This window comes from Panulirus ornatus, chromosome 59 (assembly GCF_036320965.1).
Source record: "Panulirus ornatus isolate Po-2019 chromosome 59, ASM3632096v1, whole genome shotgun sequence".
Taxonomy (NCBI): Eukaryota; Metazoa; Arthropoda; class Malacostraca; order Decapoda; family Palinuridae; genus Panulirus; species Panulirus ornatus.
This window is the reverse complement of record NC_092282.1, coordinates 631709-650919: the sequence shown is the minus strand read 5'-3', so window position 1 is coordinate 650919 and position 19211 is coordinate 631709. Positions and strand designations below refer to the sequence as shown.

Here is a 19211-nt window from a genome sequence, read left to right as displayed (position 1 = left end):
CCGTACCTTGGAATGACGGTGATGCTTCCTAAACTGTTATAACGCATAAAGGCATCTGCCAGGAACACCTTTAGCTTTATTTCGTCTTAAGGTCATAGATATAGCTGGATGTAAGATAGCGTTATGAGTGGTAAAGTGGTATGTATGGCGCTGGCGACACCAATCTTAGGTCATCTGTACCGCCCAATACCTCCAACCAGCCGAGCTGATAAAAGAGAGAATCTTCCTGGCAACTATACCAACAAAGGAATGTATAGCCATGACGTCCGTTGTCCAACACTCAGACCAATCATTTGACAAGTACTCCAGGGGTTGTGGCCGTCACTCGTACCCTGGTCCACCCACCCACCAAGACAGGGTCAGTATATATAGCCTGCTACATCCTTGAGACGCCCCGACGACACAGTGCAGTCATCGGTCACGCCACCAAGATCCAGAGGGCCGCTCGTCCAGGTAGCATCTCCCTGTGACACGTCTTGAAGACGAGCGGACTGAAGTCTGTGCGAGGTGGCTGTGTGGCATTCTGTGCTGTTTCTACCATCTGCTTTTTCGAATTATTCTGGATTACATTACAACCCTGGAAGAGCTCTCATACAGCGTAAATTTGATATATCACTTTCAGTAATCATATGCGAGTGAGGAAAAATATGTGTCTTTCTTTGTTCCTGAATACCCATCTTATCTACTGAGGCTGTTAACTCTGGCCGCATCGCAGGAAAGATAGATGATGATAACATCTGAATATCTCATGTGATTTAAGCGTTTCATAACAAGTTCAGAGAAAATAAGATTTCAGAATGTAGACCATCAACCGTCAACACACTGTTATAATACAACTCTGAAGTCTCATATTTTCTCCGTGACACACGAGATAATGACTTCATGAGAACAATACAGTATTGTGCGTACTGTCATACAGTACATACTAAACCTCCGGACATAAGTAAGGTTTGATTTATGTTGGACGGATAATTCTTTTTGGTACAATCAATTTCAAAACAACAGATAAGATCAAGACTTAAACAAAATCAAGCAGATCAAAATTAATTTATTTGGACGTATGGTATATCAAGTACAGCGAGGCACTGCTGAAATATTTGTAACGTTGTGTCAGGTCATATCCTCTCACCTCAAGAACAAAAGTTGACCGGAAGCCAACATCGTGGGGAAAGTCGTCTGTAAAGCGAGACGCGCCCGCCTGATGTCGTGTTCAACCAGCCTTCCTAACCATACGTTCATAGCAATAAAATTCCATGTCGAGGTCATCAACAATCTCTCAAATAATGAGTTATTTCCTGCAGCAGATCTGGTTGAGGAAAGGAACCTCATGAATGCTTCCAGAAACGTTTTTTCTGTCGCTGCTCACTCACTGTTCGGTCGAGAGGAACGCCGTTACTTTGGTATACATCCTGGTATAGCGGTCAGGGAAACTAGATGCTTGTTGTAAAGCTACGCTGGGAAGTAACTTATAATCAAGATACTATTTACTCTTCATAAGCGGACGGAATATCGTGAAGTATGAGAACTTCCCTGCATAATGAAATCTGTGAATCGTAAATTGTGAAAGGCGTGCAGGAGTCGCCCTCACCGGGCACTGCCTGTGTGGCGGATCTAGCACGAGAGAGAACCTGTTTAAGCTTGGCCGAGTGTACACATTTTACATTAAAAGTTAAAGTGACAGAAGAATGTTTGGGAATGTTGCTTTCGTCGTAGTTTTACTTGTTTTCTTGTGAAGCAATATATTACAGAGTAGAAATTCTGAGCATTTACTGAGAATTTCATCGGTGTACGCTTGTATGTGTATGTGTTTTTATGTATGTGTTTCTATGTATATGTGGTTGTATGTTTATGTGTTTGTATGTGCATGTGTTTGTATGTGTATGTGTTGTATGTATATGTGCTTGTATGCGTATGTATTTGTATGTGTATGTGTTTGTATGAGCATGTGTTTGTATGCGTATGCATTTGTATGTGTCTGTATTTGTATGTGTATGTGTGTATGCGTATGCATTTTTTATGTGTATGCATTTGTATGTGTAAGTATTTGCATGCGTATGTGTTTGTATGTGTATGTATATATGTGTATGTGTTTGTTTGCGTATGTTTGTATGTGTATGTATTTGTATGTGTATGTGTTTGTATGCGTATGCGTTTGTATGTGTATGTATTCGTATGTATATGTGTTTATATGCGTATGTGTTTGTATGTGTATGTATTTGTATGTGTATGTGTTTGTATGTGTATGTGTTTGTATGTGTATGTATTTGTATGTGTATGTGTTTGTCTGCGTGTGTGTTTGTATGCGTATGTGTTTGTATGTGTATGTATTTGTATGTGTATGTATTTGTATGTGTATGTATTTGTATGTGTATGTATTTGTATATGTATGTGTTTGTATGCGTATGTGTTTATATGGACATCCAAGTTACCTGAAGATTGTTTCCCTTCAGTGTTGTGGGGTTCAACTATTTATGCATATGTATGATGTTCTTGTTTTAACCCTTGTTAGCAGTTTTCCTCTTTAGTGAGGAAGCATGAGGAACAAGCAAAACTGCGTCATCATACGCTCACATCCTCTCTTTTGCTGTCATGTTGAATGCATCGAAACCAGAGCCCACCATCTGTATCCAAACCTGACCGACCAATTCCATGGTCTTGCTGCACACGCCCTGTCTCAGGCTGTTGGTAATACACTGCTTCCCATTTACGATATCACTCCATATTAGTATATCCTGTGCAAGTACCTCACCCTCCTGAGTACTTAGACCCCAGCACCTGAAAGACTCTCATTTCATCCTTCCATCTCCTCAGATTTCCTCTCCATTTTACCTCCTTCGCTACTGCCACATAGATTGTCTTCGTCAGTCTTTCTTCAATCGTTCTTTCCAAATGTGCAAACCGTTTTAACACACCCAGGTCAGCTCTCTCAGGCACACTATGCATACCGCCATATCTCTCCCCCTCACACTGTGCTACTGCCATCTCTCTCTTTCATAGTTTCCTGACACAGTCCACCCATCTCATAAGTATATTGTCCCCAGGCATTTTATTATATCCAACACATCCACCCTCATCCTCTCTTTTTCAATCAAGACCCAAGACCTGCATCAGTTAAGGACTATCGGTCTACTATACTTTCACACATACCCAGCTTTGAACTGATCTCTTCTCACACTCAGTGCACCTATATATAGATGTATTGAACTAACAGTATACTGATACGCCATATCATTTTAGCGCGGCAATTTGTTTTGCTAGAACATCAGCATTTAGTGATATTTATACATCTAAGAGTAAACCGTCAACTTTATCTCCGAACTCATTTCAGAACCTTTCTTGAAACTCGACCACCATGTGTGACGACGACGCAACTGCGCTGGTCTGTGACAATGGCTCGGGCCTCTGCAAGGCCGGCTTCGCTGGTGATGACGCTCCCCGCGCCGTATTCCCCGTCCATCGTCGGCCGTCCTCGTCACCAGGGTGTCATGGTCGGTATGGGTCAGAAGGACGCCTACGTCGGTGATGAGGCCCAGAGCAAGAGAGGTATCCTGACTCTCAAGTACCCCATCGAGCACGGCATCATCACCAACTGGGACGACATGGAGAAGATCTGGCATCACACTTTCTACAACGAACTCCGAGTTGCCCCTGAAGAGTCCCCTGTCCTCCTGACTGAGGCTCCCCTCAACCCTAAGGCCAACCGTGAGAAGATGACCCAGATCATGTTTGAGACCTTCAGCTGCCCTGCCATGTACGTGGCCATCCAGGCCGTGCTGTCCCTCTACGCCTCCGGTCGTACCACAGGTATCGTGCTGGACTCTGGCGACGGTGTGACTCACACGGTCCCCATCTACGAAGGTTATGCTCTTCCTCACGCCATCATGCGTCTCGACCTGGCTGGTCGCGATCTTACTGATTACGCCATGAGAATTCTCAAAGAACGAGGCTATTCATTCACCACCACAGCTGAGCGCGAGATTGTTCGCGACATCAAGGAAAAGCTCTGCTACGTGGCACTGGATTATGAAGGAGAAATGGCTCAGGCTGCTGCTTCTACTGCTATTGAAAAATCTTATGAGCTTCCCGATGGGCAGGTCATTACCATTGGTAATGAACGATTCCGCTGTCCTGAAGCCCTCTTCCAGCCTTCTTTCCTTGGTATGGAATCATCTGGTGTACACGAAACTGTTTATAATTCTATCATGAAATGTGATGTCGACATCAGGAAAGATCTTTATGCCAACACAGTCATGTCTGGTGGTACCACCATGTACCCTGGTATTGCTGACCGCATGCAGAAGGAAATCACGACCTTGGCTCCCTCCACCATCAAGATCAAGATCATTGCTCCTCCCGAGCGTAAGTACTCCGTCTGGATCGGTGGCTCCATCCTGGCCTCTCTGTCCACCTTCCAGTCCATGTGGATCACCAAGGAGGAGTACGACGAGTCCGGCCCCGGCATCGTCCACCGCAAGTGCTTCTAAATAAAATTTCTTGTTATATCAACAACTTCTTCAGTAGCTTAATCAAGTGATGTCAACACGTGCTATTTTTTGGTGTTTCTCTTGTAGCACTTCATATGAAGGTCGTATATGACCCACATTGGGTTATATTGGTTCTTTTGGGGAACACAGAATGAGCACATTGTTATGTATTTTATTTACTGACGTTAAATAAAATCATATCATGTATCACATTTTATACTTATATGTATCATCAGCGCTATGTATATTCAGGTTATTACGTTTAACAAAAAGTAAAGGGGTTCTGGTGTTACTCCAGGACTCCTTTTAGAAGCTCCTGTAGCTCAAAGGCTGCGCTACTACCATCAGCAGAGAAAAGATAAACCCTTTTGTAGTGGAAGGTTCTTCGATCTTCGGCGAGACTGTACTCCTTTCCGTCAACACACGATGATACATCCTAGCCCAAGGTGGCCTTACACTCGCTGTGTAACCACTGTCAGATAGAGTCCTTTGAAACACACACACACACACACACACACACACATATATATACATATATACACACACACACACATATATATATATATATATATATATAGATAGATAGATAGATAGATAGATAGATAGATGTTATTTCTTTTGCTATGTCGCTGTCTCCCGCGTTAGCGAGGTAGCGCAAAGAAACAGACGAAAGAATGGCCCAACCCATCCACATACACATGTATATACATACACGTACACACACGCAAACATACATACCCATACATCTCACTGTATACATATATATACACACACAGACATATACATATATACACATGTACATAATTCATACTGCCTGCCTTTATTCATTCCCGTCGCCACCCCGCCACACATGAAATAACCCCCCCTCCCCCCGCATGTGCGCGAGGTAGCGCTAGGAAAAAACAACAAAGGCCACTTTCGTTCACACTCAGTCTCTAGCTGTCATGTAATAATGCACCGAAACCACCATATATATATATATATATATATATATATATATATATATATATATATATATATATATATATATATATATATTGGAAAGAGGGGCAAGTATGCAGTCTGTTGTGGATGAGAGAGCTTGGGAAGTGGTCAGTTGTTGTTCGCTAATGATACAGCGCTGGTGGCTGATTCATGTGAGAAACTGCAGAAGCTGGTGACTGAGTTTGGTAAAGTGTGTGAAAGAAGACGGTTAAGAGTAAATGTGAATAAGAGCAAGGTTATTAGGTACAGTAGGGTTGAGGGTCAAGTCAATTGGGAGGTAAGTTTGAATGCAGAAAAACTGGAGGAAGTAAAGTGTTTTAGATATCTGGGAGTGGATGTGGCAGCGGATGGAACCATGGAAGCGGAAGTGAATCATAGGGTGGGGGAGGGGGCGAAAATCCTGGGAGCCTTGAAGAATGCTTGGAAGTCGAGAACATTATCTCGGAAAGCAAAAATGGGTATGTTAGCGAGGTGGCGCCTGACGCAGAGACGGCATCCCTAACATCTATTCTCTGTCATGTATTATGTGGGACCTGCGGTTTCGTTTCCCTCCACATTCAGGCCCCACAGACCTTTCCATAGTTTACCCCGGACGCTTCACATGCCCTGGTTCAGTCCACTGACGGCACATCGACCACAGTATACCACATCATTCCAATTCACTTTATCCCGTGCACACCCTTCATCCTCCTGCATGATAAGGCCCCCGATCGTTCAAAATCTTTTTCATTTCATCATTCCATCTCTAATTTGGTCTCCCGCTTCACCTTCCCTCCACTTCTGACACATATAACCTTTCCTCAGTCATTCTTACCATATGTTTAAACCATTTCAGCACACCCCCTTCAACTCTCTCAGTCATTTTATTTCCACACATCTCTCTTACGCTTTCTTTACTTACTCGATCGAACCAACTCACACCAAATATTGTCCTCAGGCATTTCATTTCCAAGACATCCATCCTCCTCCGCACAACCCTATCTATAGCCAATGCCTCGCAACCATAAAATATTGTTGAAACTGTTCTACCTTCAAACGTACTCATTTTTGCCCTCACAGGTAATGTTCTCTCTTTCCAAACATTCTTAAGCACTCTTAAGCACCCGGCCTCTGACTCACTTTGCTCGGCTCCATTCGCTGCCATGTCCTCTTCCAGGTATCTAAAACACTTCGCTCCACCAATTTTTCTCATTCAAACTCACATCCCAATTAACCCGTCACTTAACAATGCTAAATCTAATAATCTTTCTTTTATTCACATTCATTTTCAATTTCCTTCTTTTATGCACTCTTTCAACCTCATTTCTTAACTTATGCAGTTTCTCATTCGAATCTGCCACCAATTAGCAGACAACAAATGACACTTCCCATTCTGCCAATCCTCGGGCACCTCACCGTGATCCATATGTATATTGAAAATTCTAACTAACTGTTGCACAGCACAGTCACACCCTTTCTTTGATATGAATTTCTTTGATGAAACTATACTCTAGTGATCCAGCCTCGCTAAACAACGTTGATCTTTCACTCGCTGTGTAGCTTCTTGCAGGCGGAGCCCAGGAACACCTACATGTATATGTGGGAGGCGGGTAGGTGAGAAAAGGTAGTGATCGGTGGGAAGACGAAGTAAAGTTGCTAATGTAGGAGAAAAATGAGGCGTTTGGTCGGTACTTCAGTATCGTATCTAGGGTATGGCAGGTAGGGCAGGTGCCCTGGGCGCCACTTGAAGGGGGCGCCACTCAACAGGTTTGTATTTTGACATATGCTACCCAATTGACACTTTTAACGGTTTGATTTTGTGAGATAAAAAAGAAACTCGCCTATAGTAATATTTTGCTACTAGTTGCATTGCCGCTTCTACGTTACAATTTTGATCAAATAAGTCTTTAACTTTAAGTCTTTAAGAGTTTATATAAATTTAAGATTGGCCTAACTCTTCAACAGTTTATAATTACACTGTATACATTTTTATATACATCCACTGTATGTACATTTTTAATCAAGCCAGGGGCGCAATTTCATTGCTTGCCATAGGTGCTATTTCCCCTAGATACACCCCTGCGGTACTTGCGAGGAGGGATTGCAAATGAGTAGAGGATATATAAGAGGAGGCGGCAGAAGGTCAGGAGGAAGGTGTAAGGGTTGAAAAAGAGGGCAAATGACATGGCGTGTGCGATTATAAGAAAACTTCTGGGAGAATGAGATATTTTGGAGAAACACAAGAGAACAGATGGGAACGTCAATGAAGTGGCAAATGAGATTATCAATGTTTTCAGGTTTATAGGAACCTACAGGAATCATGATGCTGTCCTTCAACAGTCAGTTAGTCGTTACCGCTCAGATCTAATGCTCATGTTTCTGGTGGTAACACAGACCAATTTTTCTTGTTACATTACATCTTTAAGGTAGAACGGAGTTGATTCTCACCTAGTTATTATGTGATTATCAAATGAAAATGATGCCTTTATGTTCTTCCTCTACCGTAGATATGTTTCACAATTGACAGGGATTTCTTGCCATCTTTCGTTATGAGAAAGAAATCCACGCATCTCACAGGGGCCCAGAAATTGAGTAGGCAACTGCAGGCTAATGTGAACACGAGCGGTCGGTGCGCTACAGAAGCTAGGATCTAACTCGAGCAACTTGACTATCTGCTGAAAACCGTTTCCGAGTGAATATGTGTCATAACATCTGAGCTGAGGGAATTAGTTTCGTTACTGTATGACATAAAAAGTGTTACTGTTTATTAGCTAAATAAAGATGATTTATCATAATACCGATCATTCTAGCAAAATAGAATGATGAGTGAGAGTTAAATGTATTTAGCAATAGCGAAAAGTTAACTATAACACAAAAAGTTTTATATTTTTACTCATCATACTTTTCACAATTCATGTGCTTTACGTTCAAATTGTCTATTATGATAAAGAAGGAAGGATAAAAAACAATGAAAGTGAGATTCCATTTCAGTCAGTTCGAAGCTTATGAACATCTTCCTCCGGATGTTGTCATTATCAAGATGTGTAATTCGTTTGAATAATGCAACATTAATTTGCAGTTTATCATGAATCGATTCTTATGACTCTTGTTTTTATATTTCTAAATCTATCAGCAGAGAGTTGGAACTAAGTCTGTGAAGTCTGTGTGATGTCAAAGAATGTCCTCTAGCTAATCATGGACGGATATTTATAATCATAGAAACTGGTTTGAAAAATATATACATATGATGAACCAAGCTGTATCTCAAGCTCTTCATAAGTAAGGAATTTCTCAGGCTCAGTAAATTTCTCAATAAGCGAGACTCCTGCTTCTTGAAACAGGACAAGTGCATGTGAATATCATTTTTTGTCAGCTTAAAGTCTCCAAAATTAGTGTTTCGTTTATTGTGAATGAATAAGCATTGAACACTGTGCACTGAAACTCCTTTTTCAAAGATGCATGTTGATAATGATAATTTGTACCAGCTAATGGACCTCACTTACGAAAGTGTGTGTATACTGTAGAGCGTTTGCATGATTTACAGTTTGTTTAAAGTCTGTGTCAGTGAAGAAGTTTCAACTTTGTGTGGATGATCCGCGTTGCTATGACAGTTTCTGTAATTCTTTTTAACCTTCTGCTCTGGTATATTAGTAGCATCATTACTGTAACTTCACTATCGTAATTTACTGTGCACACACACGCGCATACACTCCACACACACACACACACACACACACACACACACACACACACACACACATCCTCTTCCGTGGTGCTTCCTGTTACTATTCAATGAAGCCTCAGAATACGACGATGCTCAGGTAAAGAGAACATTAATCTGGGAACTGATGAAGGCAAGACTGCAGATGTTTGCCTACAGTTTGAGGTCTAATTCTTTTCGAAGACTAGTCTCTGTTAATACATTACCTGAAAACTATGTATCTGAGTCCAATTCTTGCTGATTCATAAATAATGTCCTGTCTAACCATATGACCCGGAGTTAGCTGATTGGAGGGTTGACTGCTGGATGCAGATCACTGGAGAATTATCACAATGGCAAAACACCGAACATGATGGAAGTCACCTTCATGAATATTTCAGTGGGTATTATAAGAAAGTGCTGTGCATGACTACGCGATATAATATATAATGAATACAAGAATATATTGATTGATGAATTCAATGCAACACCCAGTTTTATTTTGTATGTTTCACCGTATGATGAGTACAGAATGAAAATGAATCAGTGAAACAAGAATGATCACCCTGTTTCAAAATTTCTTGATTAATATCCAGAGATTTTGTACGGCTTGTATGATAATGCCTTCTTTAACGAAAAATATGATTAGTATTCCCTGAAAGACTGTAGCAACAAGGTCACAAAGAACTAAAACTGTCCGTGCTAGGCATCCTTTATTGAGCACAATTATACCTGTTACATATATAACTAGAAGCACTTGCGGTGGACGATGCCGGGGCCGGACTCGTCGTACTCCTCCTTGGTGATCCACATGGCCTGGAAGGTGGACAGAGAGGCCAGGATGGAGCCACCGATCCAGACGGAGTACTTACGCTCGGGAGGAGCAATGATCTTGATCTTGATGGTGGAGGGAGCCAACGAGGTGATTTCCTTCTGCATGCGGTCAGCAATACCAGGGTACATGGTGGTACCACCAGACATGACTGTGTTGGCGAACAGGTCCTTCCTGATGTCAATGTCGCACCTCATGATGGAGTTGTGTACAGTCTCATGGATACCAACAGACTCCATACCCAGGAAGGAAGGCTGGAAGAGAGCCTCTGGAGCACGGAAACGTTCGTTGCCGATGGTGATGACCTGACCGTCGGGAAGTTCGTAGGACTTGTCAAGCGAAGTAGAGGCAGCTGCTTGAGCCATTTCATTCTCAAAGTCCAAAGCAACATAGCACAACTTTTCTTTGATGTCACGAACGATTTCTCGTTCAGCGGTGGTGGTGAAGGAGTAGCCACGCTCAGTCAGGATCTTCATGAGGTAAGCAGTTAGGTCACGGCCAGCCAGGTCAAGACGAAGGATGGCGTGAGGAAGAGCATAACCTTCGTAGATGGGGACCGTGTGGGACACACCGTCGCCAGAGTCCAGCACGATACCTGTGGTACGACCGGAGGCGTAGAGGGACAGCACGGCCTGGATGGCCACGTACATGGCAGGGCAGCTGAAGGTCTCAAACATGATCTGGGTCATCTTCTCACGGTTGGCCTTAGGGTTGAGGGGAGCCTCAGTCAGGAGGACAGGGGACTCCTCAGGGGCAACTCGGAGTTCGTTGTAGAAAGTGTGATGCCAGATCTTCTCCATGTCGTCCCAGTTGGTGATGATGCCGTGCTCGATGGGGTACTTGAGAGTCAGGATACCTCGCTTGCTCTGGGCCTCATCACCGACGTAGGCGTCCTTCTGACCCATACCGACCATGACACCCTGGTGACGAGGACGGCCAACGATGGAGGGGAATACGGCGCGGGGAGCGTCATCACCAGCGAAGCCGGCCTTGCAGAGGCCCGAGCCATTGTCACAGACCAGCGCAGTTGCGTCGTCGTCACACATTTTCTTTATATGAAGGAGTTATCTGCAAGTGAAAATCCTCATCAATACTTTTTTTGGGAGATTATTGAAACATATTCACCAGACATGATACGACGAAATCTAACAGATTGAGAAGATTCATGTGAAACTTGTAAGTATGAATATACAAACAATCTAATTCTGCTCCTGTAAAGTCATATAATTGTATCTCGTTGCATAAGAAGCAGCTTGTTTTACCCGCAATTGAAATTTTCTAGTTTTGTTCGAGTTCCCATGACCTTTATTTCAGAGTTGTAACTCCAGATTATAAAGGCTTCCTTTCATTTCTTATTTGTTTGTCTAAGGCGTGAAATTCGTAGGAATTTCCTCATGACGGCGTAGAGACTGTATTTCCTCCTATTCATCTAACTATGGTCTCTTAGTACGTAAAAGCGTAAGCTACCCACTTGGCTGTCATTGGGGAAACTCCATAGTGTCCAGTACATCAAGTTACTTCCATGAGTTAGTCTTACAATGAACTTAACACCAGCTGAAACATGAACTATTGATCGTTGGGTTCACATCACGGATGAGGGGCTCGACCCACACATACTGCTGGCACAGTGTTGACGGCAACATCACCTTGAGGATTACATATGAGTTTATCCTTTGAGATAAACTGTTAATGATGACTTATCCTCTGACGTGATTTATTCATGATGAATTAATCTCTAAAGTAAACTGCTAATGATGAATTAATCTCTAAAGTAAACTGCTAATGATGAATTAATCCCTAAAGTAAACTCCTCATGATGAATGATCATCATTGTGTCATAACCTTCCAGTTTTTTGGGTCGGTCTGCTGTTGAAACATCAGAAGATACTGCTCATCTGACTTCTTCTTTGCTTTTCTTTGTATTTAAAAGATATATCATAGCTGACTGACAGTGATATAACGCCGCCTTTTCAGTAAGTGCCATATTTGCTCACCTGATAAGCGTACCCAACTGTCACCAGGACATGCATCAGCGCCAGGATTGGACAGTAATTTTACATGACATTCTTTACGCAAATTTTCTAATACCCTTTGATGTCAAGCATGTTTTATGATGATACATTATTTTAAGTATAGGACGTAGAACTAAACATTCCAAGCAAAAATGTAAACGACTAGAACTTCCGAAACACTTCAGAAACTGTATAACATTATACTCGTCGCTAAATTCGTCTCCCATTGTTTCAGAAACAGATAACTGGCATCGCCCAATGACTGCTGTCATTTGATTGGCTGAGTAGATTTGGCAGATGTCACCAGTTATTTTAACTGGTGCCTGTCGTTTTTGCGAGTGTACTCTTGAAGAAAAGTCAATTTTTTTTCTAGTTTTCCTGACGATTTCATGATAAAGAAAATACAGTGAAATTTCAATATTAACAACTCTCCAGACGTCATTGGTAGCTGATTCTAGCTATGAGTTTGTTTTAGATTTTCCTTCATTTGTACATCAAAGCCAGATGAAATTTTGACCGAATTCACATGGCGCCACCTGGCTCTTTTGCAGGCTAGAGCAAGGAAATACGAGAGATCTAGATCATGTGTAAAACATGGCGTCTTACTATGATATTTGGTTAGTTCTGTAGTTTGTGATGATCTTGCCTCTGTTTAAGGTAAGATCGTGTTGAGTGTGGCAACCTTTGTGAATATCATTTGATATCATAATTCATTTGAATCAATCCTACGCAGCGATAAGATAAGGAAAATATGAATAAACGAGGCCAGCTTCTAAACGTTTACCGTGTACTGTGAAACATGAAATACAAGATGGCAAGACCACCTGCAACACACGGGAGCAATATGGTCAGACCACCTGCAACACACGGGAACAAGATGGTCAGACAACCTGCAACACACGGGAGCAAGATGGTCAGACAACCTACAACACACGGGAACAAGATGGTCAGACCACCTACAACACACGGGAACAAGACGGTCAGACCACCTACAACACACGGGAGCAAGATGGTCAGACCACCTACAACACACGGGAACAAGACGGTCAGACCACCTACAACACACGGGAGCAAGATGGTCAGACCACCTACAACACACGGGAACAAGATGGTCAGACCACCTACAACACACGGGAGCAAGATGGTCAGACCACCTGCAACACACGAGAACAAGATGGTCAGACCACCTACAACACACGGGAACAAGATGGTCAGACCACCTGCAACACACGAGAACAAGATGGTCAGACCACCTACAACACACGGGAGCAAGATGGTCAGACCACCTACAACACACGGGAGCAAGATGGTCAGACCACCTACAACACACGGGAGCAAGATGGTCAGACCACCTACAACACACGGGAGCAAGATGGTCAGACCACCTACAACACACGGGAACAAGATGGTCAGACCACCTACAACACACGGGAACAAGATGGTCAGACCACCTGCAACACACGGGAACAAGATGGTCAGACCACCTACAACACACGGGAACAAGATGGTCAGACCACCTACAACACACGGGAACAAGATGGTCAGACCACCTGCAACACACGGGAGCAAGATGGTCAGACCACCTACAACACACGGGAACAAGATGGTCAGACCACCTACAACACACGGGAGCAAGATGGTCAGACCACCTACAACACACGGGAGCAACTAACGTTTTTCTCCGTCATTAGAACATAACATTTTCTACGACAAAGGCCTCAGTCACTGCGAGAAGTCTTGGTTGAGGCTAAACCTGGAATTGTAGAGGAAACAGAATGAAGGAAGAAAGAAGATACGGTAAGAGTTGTCAACGAGAAAAACTTATGTTTTACTGCATTTTATAATGTAGTCATGGCTGTGCGGTACAGTGTTGGCGGCTGTATAGTGCAGTAATTGCTATACGGTATTGATAGCTGTACGATGCAGCGATGGCTATACAGTCCAGTATTGGATGATTATGTACTGCAGTGATGTCTTTATACTGCTGTGAGATCTGTATAGCTCATTAGTGGCTGTTTGATGCAGTAATGGTTATAAAGTTCAGTTATTGCTATGAAGTGCAGTGATGGCTATACAGTGCAGTGAAGACAGTGAATAAAACGGTTCTTTTTACAAAATAAATGGATTTCAGTCCATGACCATTTAAGTGTTCAGTTCATGACTATTTAAGTATTAAGTTCATGATCATTTAAGCGTTAAACGTAAAGGAGAAACAGAAGTGTTTTACTTGATCGTCATTCTTATGAGCGACAGATCAACTTTCTAATCAACAGACACTTATGCTTACTGCCTTCTGCTGCTCCCTGGGAGCTCCCGTCCCCTTCCTCTTTCTGCTAGGTCCCACCTGTGCTGGGCCTCACCTACAGGCCACTGTGGACTGCCCTTTCCATGGTTCTCTTCCCACCACTGTGCGCCCCTGCTCAGAGCTTCTGAGTAACTCTCTACATTCCTCACACTCTCCCCATCATCCTCCGCTTCCTGGGTCAGTGTAAAAGTCAATAACAGGATGCCATGAATGTTTTTCTCTTGAGACAGCCATGCACCATCAACAAGCGTCACCATAACTCACTCCCTTGCCAAACACACTCTACCTCTCTCAATACACCTCACTGTAAAGGGGTAGCGGGTGGCCCCATCATTAAAATAACGCTCCCTCCTCACCCAACGCACCGCACTCATCACTCTGGTCCTATTACCGCGGTCTCACATGATGCTGCTGCTACCGGGTTGGGGGCATCAGTACGTTATACTGCCATTCTGTTCCTTTAATATCAAATATGTTGTTTTCCCGTAACTTAAGGTGACCAATGCTAAGGCATGTTTACTGACGTGAAGTTCACTGTTAGCTTATCGGAAATAGATCATTACGATTTTCTTTGAAAGAAAAAACAGAAACGAAAGACTGCGATCTGTCACGAGTAGATGTCTAGTATTATTTGTAGTTTTCCCTCATTTATGTGACAGAAATATGAAATATCCAGGTGACACTTAGTCAACGTAAGATGATTAATAGGAACGAAAATACAGCCGCCATAGGAAAGTATACAAATCAGTAACGACGGACTCGTGGTTTTCGTCAACCGTCCTCGCCTTGTATAAGATTAACGAAAACAAATGCGAACTCATCCATCCAGGCAGAGTATCACCAGGTCGAACATCCGCATTAGTAATAGAATTATGTTCACAGCATTTGGATAATGAGTGGCCTCATTTTCTTGAAAATAATAGTGTTTCCGGAGACTTGCATAGTAGCGCAACCAGCAGCATTTGTCGACTGCTGTAAACGATGATCCATTAGTTTTAACTCAACGCCAACCCTTATGGTAATGTTGCGGCTTCAGAAAAGTGACCGTAGGCAAAGAATAACTGGAGGTCAGGGAACGGCTCAGTTGTCATTTGTGGAAATGCATCACTTGTTACGGACTCATGTTCTACTAACAGTACGCATGTCTGCCTAGTTTGATCAAGTAATCTCGGGGCACTATCGTGACCTTCAGACAACTTCGAGAAAACTATGAGAGACAAACGGGCTGACCTTAGTTAACTGGTGAATGTACCCCATCTGCATCCTCTGACGGATTATTCACTGTCAAAAATCTCTTGCTAATCACGTACTTGCGTTAAACTTCCATCACGACACCTCAGGAATAATCAATTTTGCACTGCTCTGAACTCCTCCTTCTCGGCCACTCATTCTAACTAATGTTCACTTATATCGAAAAGTGTTAACAAGATCTTGATGAATTTCATTCGAACTGCTTATGCCCAGTCTTATATTGAGTTGTGTGTGCCTTGTCTGTACGCTGTCTTTGTATAGTCTTACACTATGCGCTGTCTGTCCCCAGTTTGTGTACTGTCTGTGGTCAGTCTCTACGCTGACTATGCCTGGCCTTACAGTAAGATTGCAACCAACTATTCCGGAAGACCCGGCGGCTAGGCCATCATTACACAACAGTTGCATCTTTAACAAGAGGGAAAACACAGAGATAAAGCAGAAGCCAGCATGTTGAGTACACTTAGTCACACCATCTGATTAGGTGGTCCTTGCCTGCCCAAGATTATCTGATGAACTGCTTTCTACAGGCCCGATCACAGACGCAGAAGGGTCACCTCGGCTCGAGCTCTTGAGCGTTGTACCTGCCGCAGTGAGTCGTACTGGACGACTGGCCTCCTACCAGTAATCAGGGACTGGGTCATACGTCGTATATATTTTTAGTCGAGCCTTTTGTGGGTCGGCAACAAGGTATCGGGGCTGCCAGGGCTCAGACGGACTGTCATATCATATGCGCCACAAGAGGTAACATACCAGCCACATAATTATTGGTTTGAAAGATCGACTTCGTCATTCGTTCTCGACGTTTGGTTAAGGTTTCATGATATCAGCTGCGCTATAAATAATTTGTTTTCGTGAGTATTAAGAGAGATATTTAGGAGGAGGAGTAGATGAGGGGAATTTTGACGAGGTATTACCCGGCGTGTAATGTTATAGTGTCACTTAGGGTAATGAACCTAACACAACCGGCATTTGTACCGTCTCCAGACATCATGATGTCTACACTTTGTACTTCCCTCCACTAAATGTGAACCATATATCTGAAATTCTTGAACACCACAAAACTGTAGAAAACTGGAGGACTAGAGCGCCACATAACACTAGAACCGCAGAACTCAAAACACCACAGAACTCCACACCACGGAACTCGGGAACACCACAGAACTCTAGAAAACTGTGCAACTCGAAAACACCACAGAACTTTAGAACAACGCAGAATTATAGAACATCACAGAACTCTATAGCACCGCAAAACTCTAAAATCACCACAGAACGTGGCACCAACTTATGGAAACAAAGAAATATAAAGCGTCATTATGGGTGAAAGAAGACTATTGTTTACATTACTGTAACCTATACAGACCACTCTGTTGTAAGCTGTACTGAACATTACTATCTGTACAGAATAGTTTATATTACTGTAACCTATATAGAATATTTAACATTATTGTAGGCAAATACAGAACACTGTACATTACTGTAACCTATGCAGAACACTACATTACTGTAACCTATGCAGAACTCTATATTACTGTAACCTATGCAGAACACTCTATATTACTGTAACCTATGCAGAACACTCTACATTACTGTAAACTATGCAGAACACTCTATATTGCTGTAACCTATGCAGAACACTCTACATTACTGTAACCTATGCAGAACACTGTACATTACTGTAACCTATACAGAACACGACATTACTGTAACCTATGCAAAACACTCTACATTACTGTAACCTATGCAGAATACTACATTACTGTAACCTATGCAGAACACTACATTACTGTAACATATGCAGAACACTCTACATTACTGTAACCTATGCAGAATCCTACATTACTGTAACCAATGCAGAACACTACATTACTGTAACCTATGCAGAACACTAAATTACTGTAACCTATGCAGAACACTGTACATTAGTGTAACCTATGCAGAACACTACATTGCTGTAACCTATGCAGAACGCTCTTCATTACTGTAACCTATGCAAAACACTACATTACTGTAACCTATGCAAAACACTCTACATTACTGTAACCTATGCAGAATACTACATTACTGTGACCTATGCAGAGCACTTCATTACTGTAATCGGTACAGAACATTTTACTGTAGTGTAACGGTCCAGTGTTGTCCAAACTGGGGTACGTGTACCCCTGGGGGTATGCAGTATTGTTCAGAGGTGGAAGTGTGAAGACAACGAATTGTTTTTTCAAACTGTATCACACATACGTAGGTCATATGGCATCTTGGATCAGTAACTTTACTGAGCAGGTGTGTGTGTGTGTGTGTGTGGGTGATGATTCAAGAATATAGAATAATTGAATAACCACAACACTAACGCAGTTTCCACCTTAGGTGAATGACAAGAGAACACAATAAGAATTAAGATGAACTAAAAAGACATTGATGGGAGAAGGGGAGGGGAGTGGGGGGGGGGGGGGGGGGCCGTGCGGGAACCGTGCTGACCTCCTCGCTCGGGTCACTCTTACTCTGTTTCGTCTTAGGAATGAAAGTGTGAACACACACAGGTATTTCTTTAACAACAAGAATATGGATAGATGGTTAAAACGTGATGGCTGTAGCAGCCACCATGCAAGTGAAGGAAATCAAGCAGCTGTGAAGAGGAGAACAGACCGACCAAAATATCGGCAATACAAGGAATATTATTATGTGCTTTTGGATTTAACGAATTCTGATCCTGCTGTAGCTTTGTGCTTCTTGTGTGGGGAGAGGCTGGCCAACAGTAGTATGTATGAACCAGCTCACCTCCGTCACCTTAACACAAAGCATCAGTGGCATGGCAAACCGGAGGGGTTTTTTCTTTTCTTTATGTAAAGAAATTTTCTGATTTGAAATGTTCCCAGACAACGAACTAAGAAAACCCACATTATCAGGCAAAGCTCTGGAAGCATCTTTAGCTGTATCTTTATTAGTTGCTAAAGCTAGAAGGCCATTTAATATAGCTGAAGAACTGATATTGCCAGCAGCAGTTGTGATGGCTAAAAAAAATGATAGATAAAATGGCATCTGACCATCTAAAGGCTGTTCCTTTGTCACATCAAACTGTTCCTCGAAGGATAAATGAAATGAATCCAGATATTATTGGTCAAGTTATGAATAAGCTGAAAACAAGTCTTTCACTTCAACCTGACAAATCCACTGGCGTCAGTGGACAGGTTCAATTTTTCTCATTTGTGAGATACATTGATGGAGATGATATAAATAAACATTTTTTTTTTGCAGAAAAATTAAAACACATGACTGGGAAGCCATTTTCAATGTCAATAATCAGTTCTTTGACCAACGGCTAAGTTGGTTATCTTATATTATCTTTACAGACGCTGACCGAGACAGTGAAGGGATCCGTTGCATGGATTAAGAAGGATAATCCTGATGTGGAGTGGACTCATTCCATCAATCACAGAGAATCATGAGCATCCAAAACAATGAGTTCAGAGTTGCATGGAATATTGAATGATGGCGTCAAAGTAATCAACTTTATAAAGTCACGGTCACTTAATGCTCACGTGTTTCACAGACTGCGTGACAGCAAAGGGTCTCAGCACACAGAGGTAATACTGCACACACACACACACAGGTGCGCTGGCTGTGGACAGGGAGGGTACTCGCCAAGTTTTTCGAGTTGCGAGTTGAAGTA

At 42.6% G+C, this 19211-nt stretch overlaps 3 protein-coding genes across 13 annotated transcripts in view; 1 reads left to right on the top strand and 2 right to left on the bottom strand.

Moving 5' to 3' along the window:
- Positions 1-3703, bottom strand: part of LOC139767168 (actin-3, muscle-specific-like) — a 208480-nt gene extending 204777 nt beyond the window's left edge. The window contains exon 1 of one of the 5 annotated variants that reach the window (XM_071696200.1): positions 3564-3703. Coding sequence is in view for 1 of the 5 variants with exons in the window: in XM_071696199.1 (XP_071552300.1) it covers positions 3564-3601 (38 nt within the window). In the remaining 4 variants the exon portion in view is untranslated. The remainder of the gene's footprint in view (positions 1-3563) is intronic. The other 4 variants (XM_071696199.1, XM_071696203.1, XM_071696201.1 and 1 more) reach the window with 4 other exon arrangements.
- LOC139767180 (actin, muscle-like) overlaps positions 1-4691 on the top strand; it is a 110213-nt gene extending 105522 nt beyond the window's left edge. Inside the window, exons 1-2 of one of the 5 annotated variants that reach the window (XM_071696235.1) lie at positions 238-358; positions 3329-4691. In XM_071696235.1, the coding sequence (XP_071552336.1) occupies positions 3390-4484 (1095 nt within the window). In that variant the 5' untranslated portion in view covers positions 238-358; positions 3329-3389 and the 3' untranslated portion in view covers positions 4485-4691. Of the gene's footprint in view, positions 1-237; positions 599-3328 lie in introns of those variants that run through there. The other 4 variants (XM_071696232.1, XM_071696233.1, XM_071696234.1 and 1 more) reach the window with 4 other exon arrangements.
- A 5156-nt stretch (positions 4692-9847) lies between these two features.
- LOC139767174 (actin, muscle-like) lies at positions 9848-16237 on the bottom strand. Of its 3 annotated transcripts, none has more exons than XM_071696207.1 (2): positions 16040-16237; positions 9848-11047 (listed from the first exon to the last, which is right to left on the bottom strand). In XM_071696207.1, the coding sequence occupies exon 2, from the start codon at positions 11023-11025 to the stop codon at positions 9895-9897; it is 1131 nt and encodes a 376-aa protein (XP_071552308.1). In that variant the 5' UTR covers positions 11026-11047; positions 16040-16237; the 3' UTR covers positions 9848-9894. The 3 variants fall into 3 exon arrangements, with proteins under 3 accessions (XP_071552308.1, XP_071552309.1, XP_071552310.1); XM_071696208.1 differs by having other exon boundaries at positions 16018-16185; XM_071696209.1 differs by lacking the exon at positions 16040-16237 and adding an exon at positions 14279-14421.
- Between the last annotated feature and the right edge of the window lie 2974 nt (positions 16238-19211).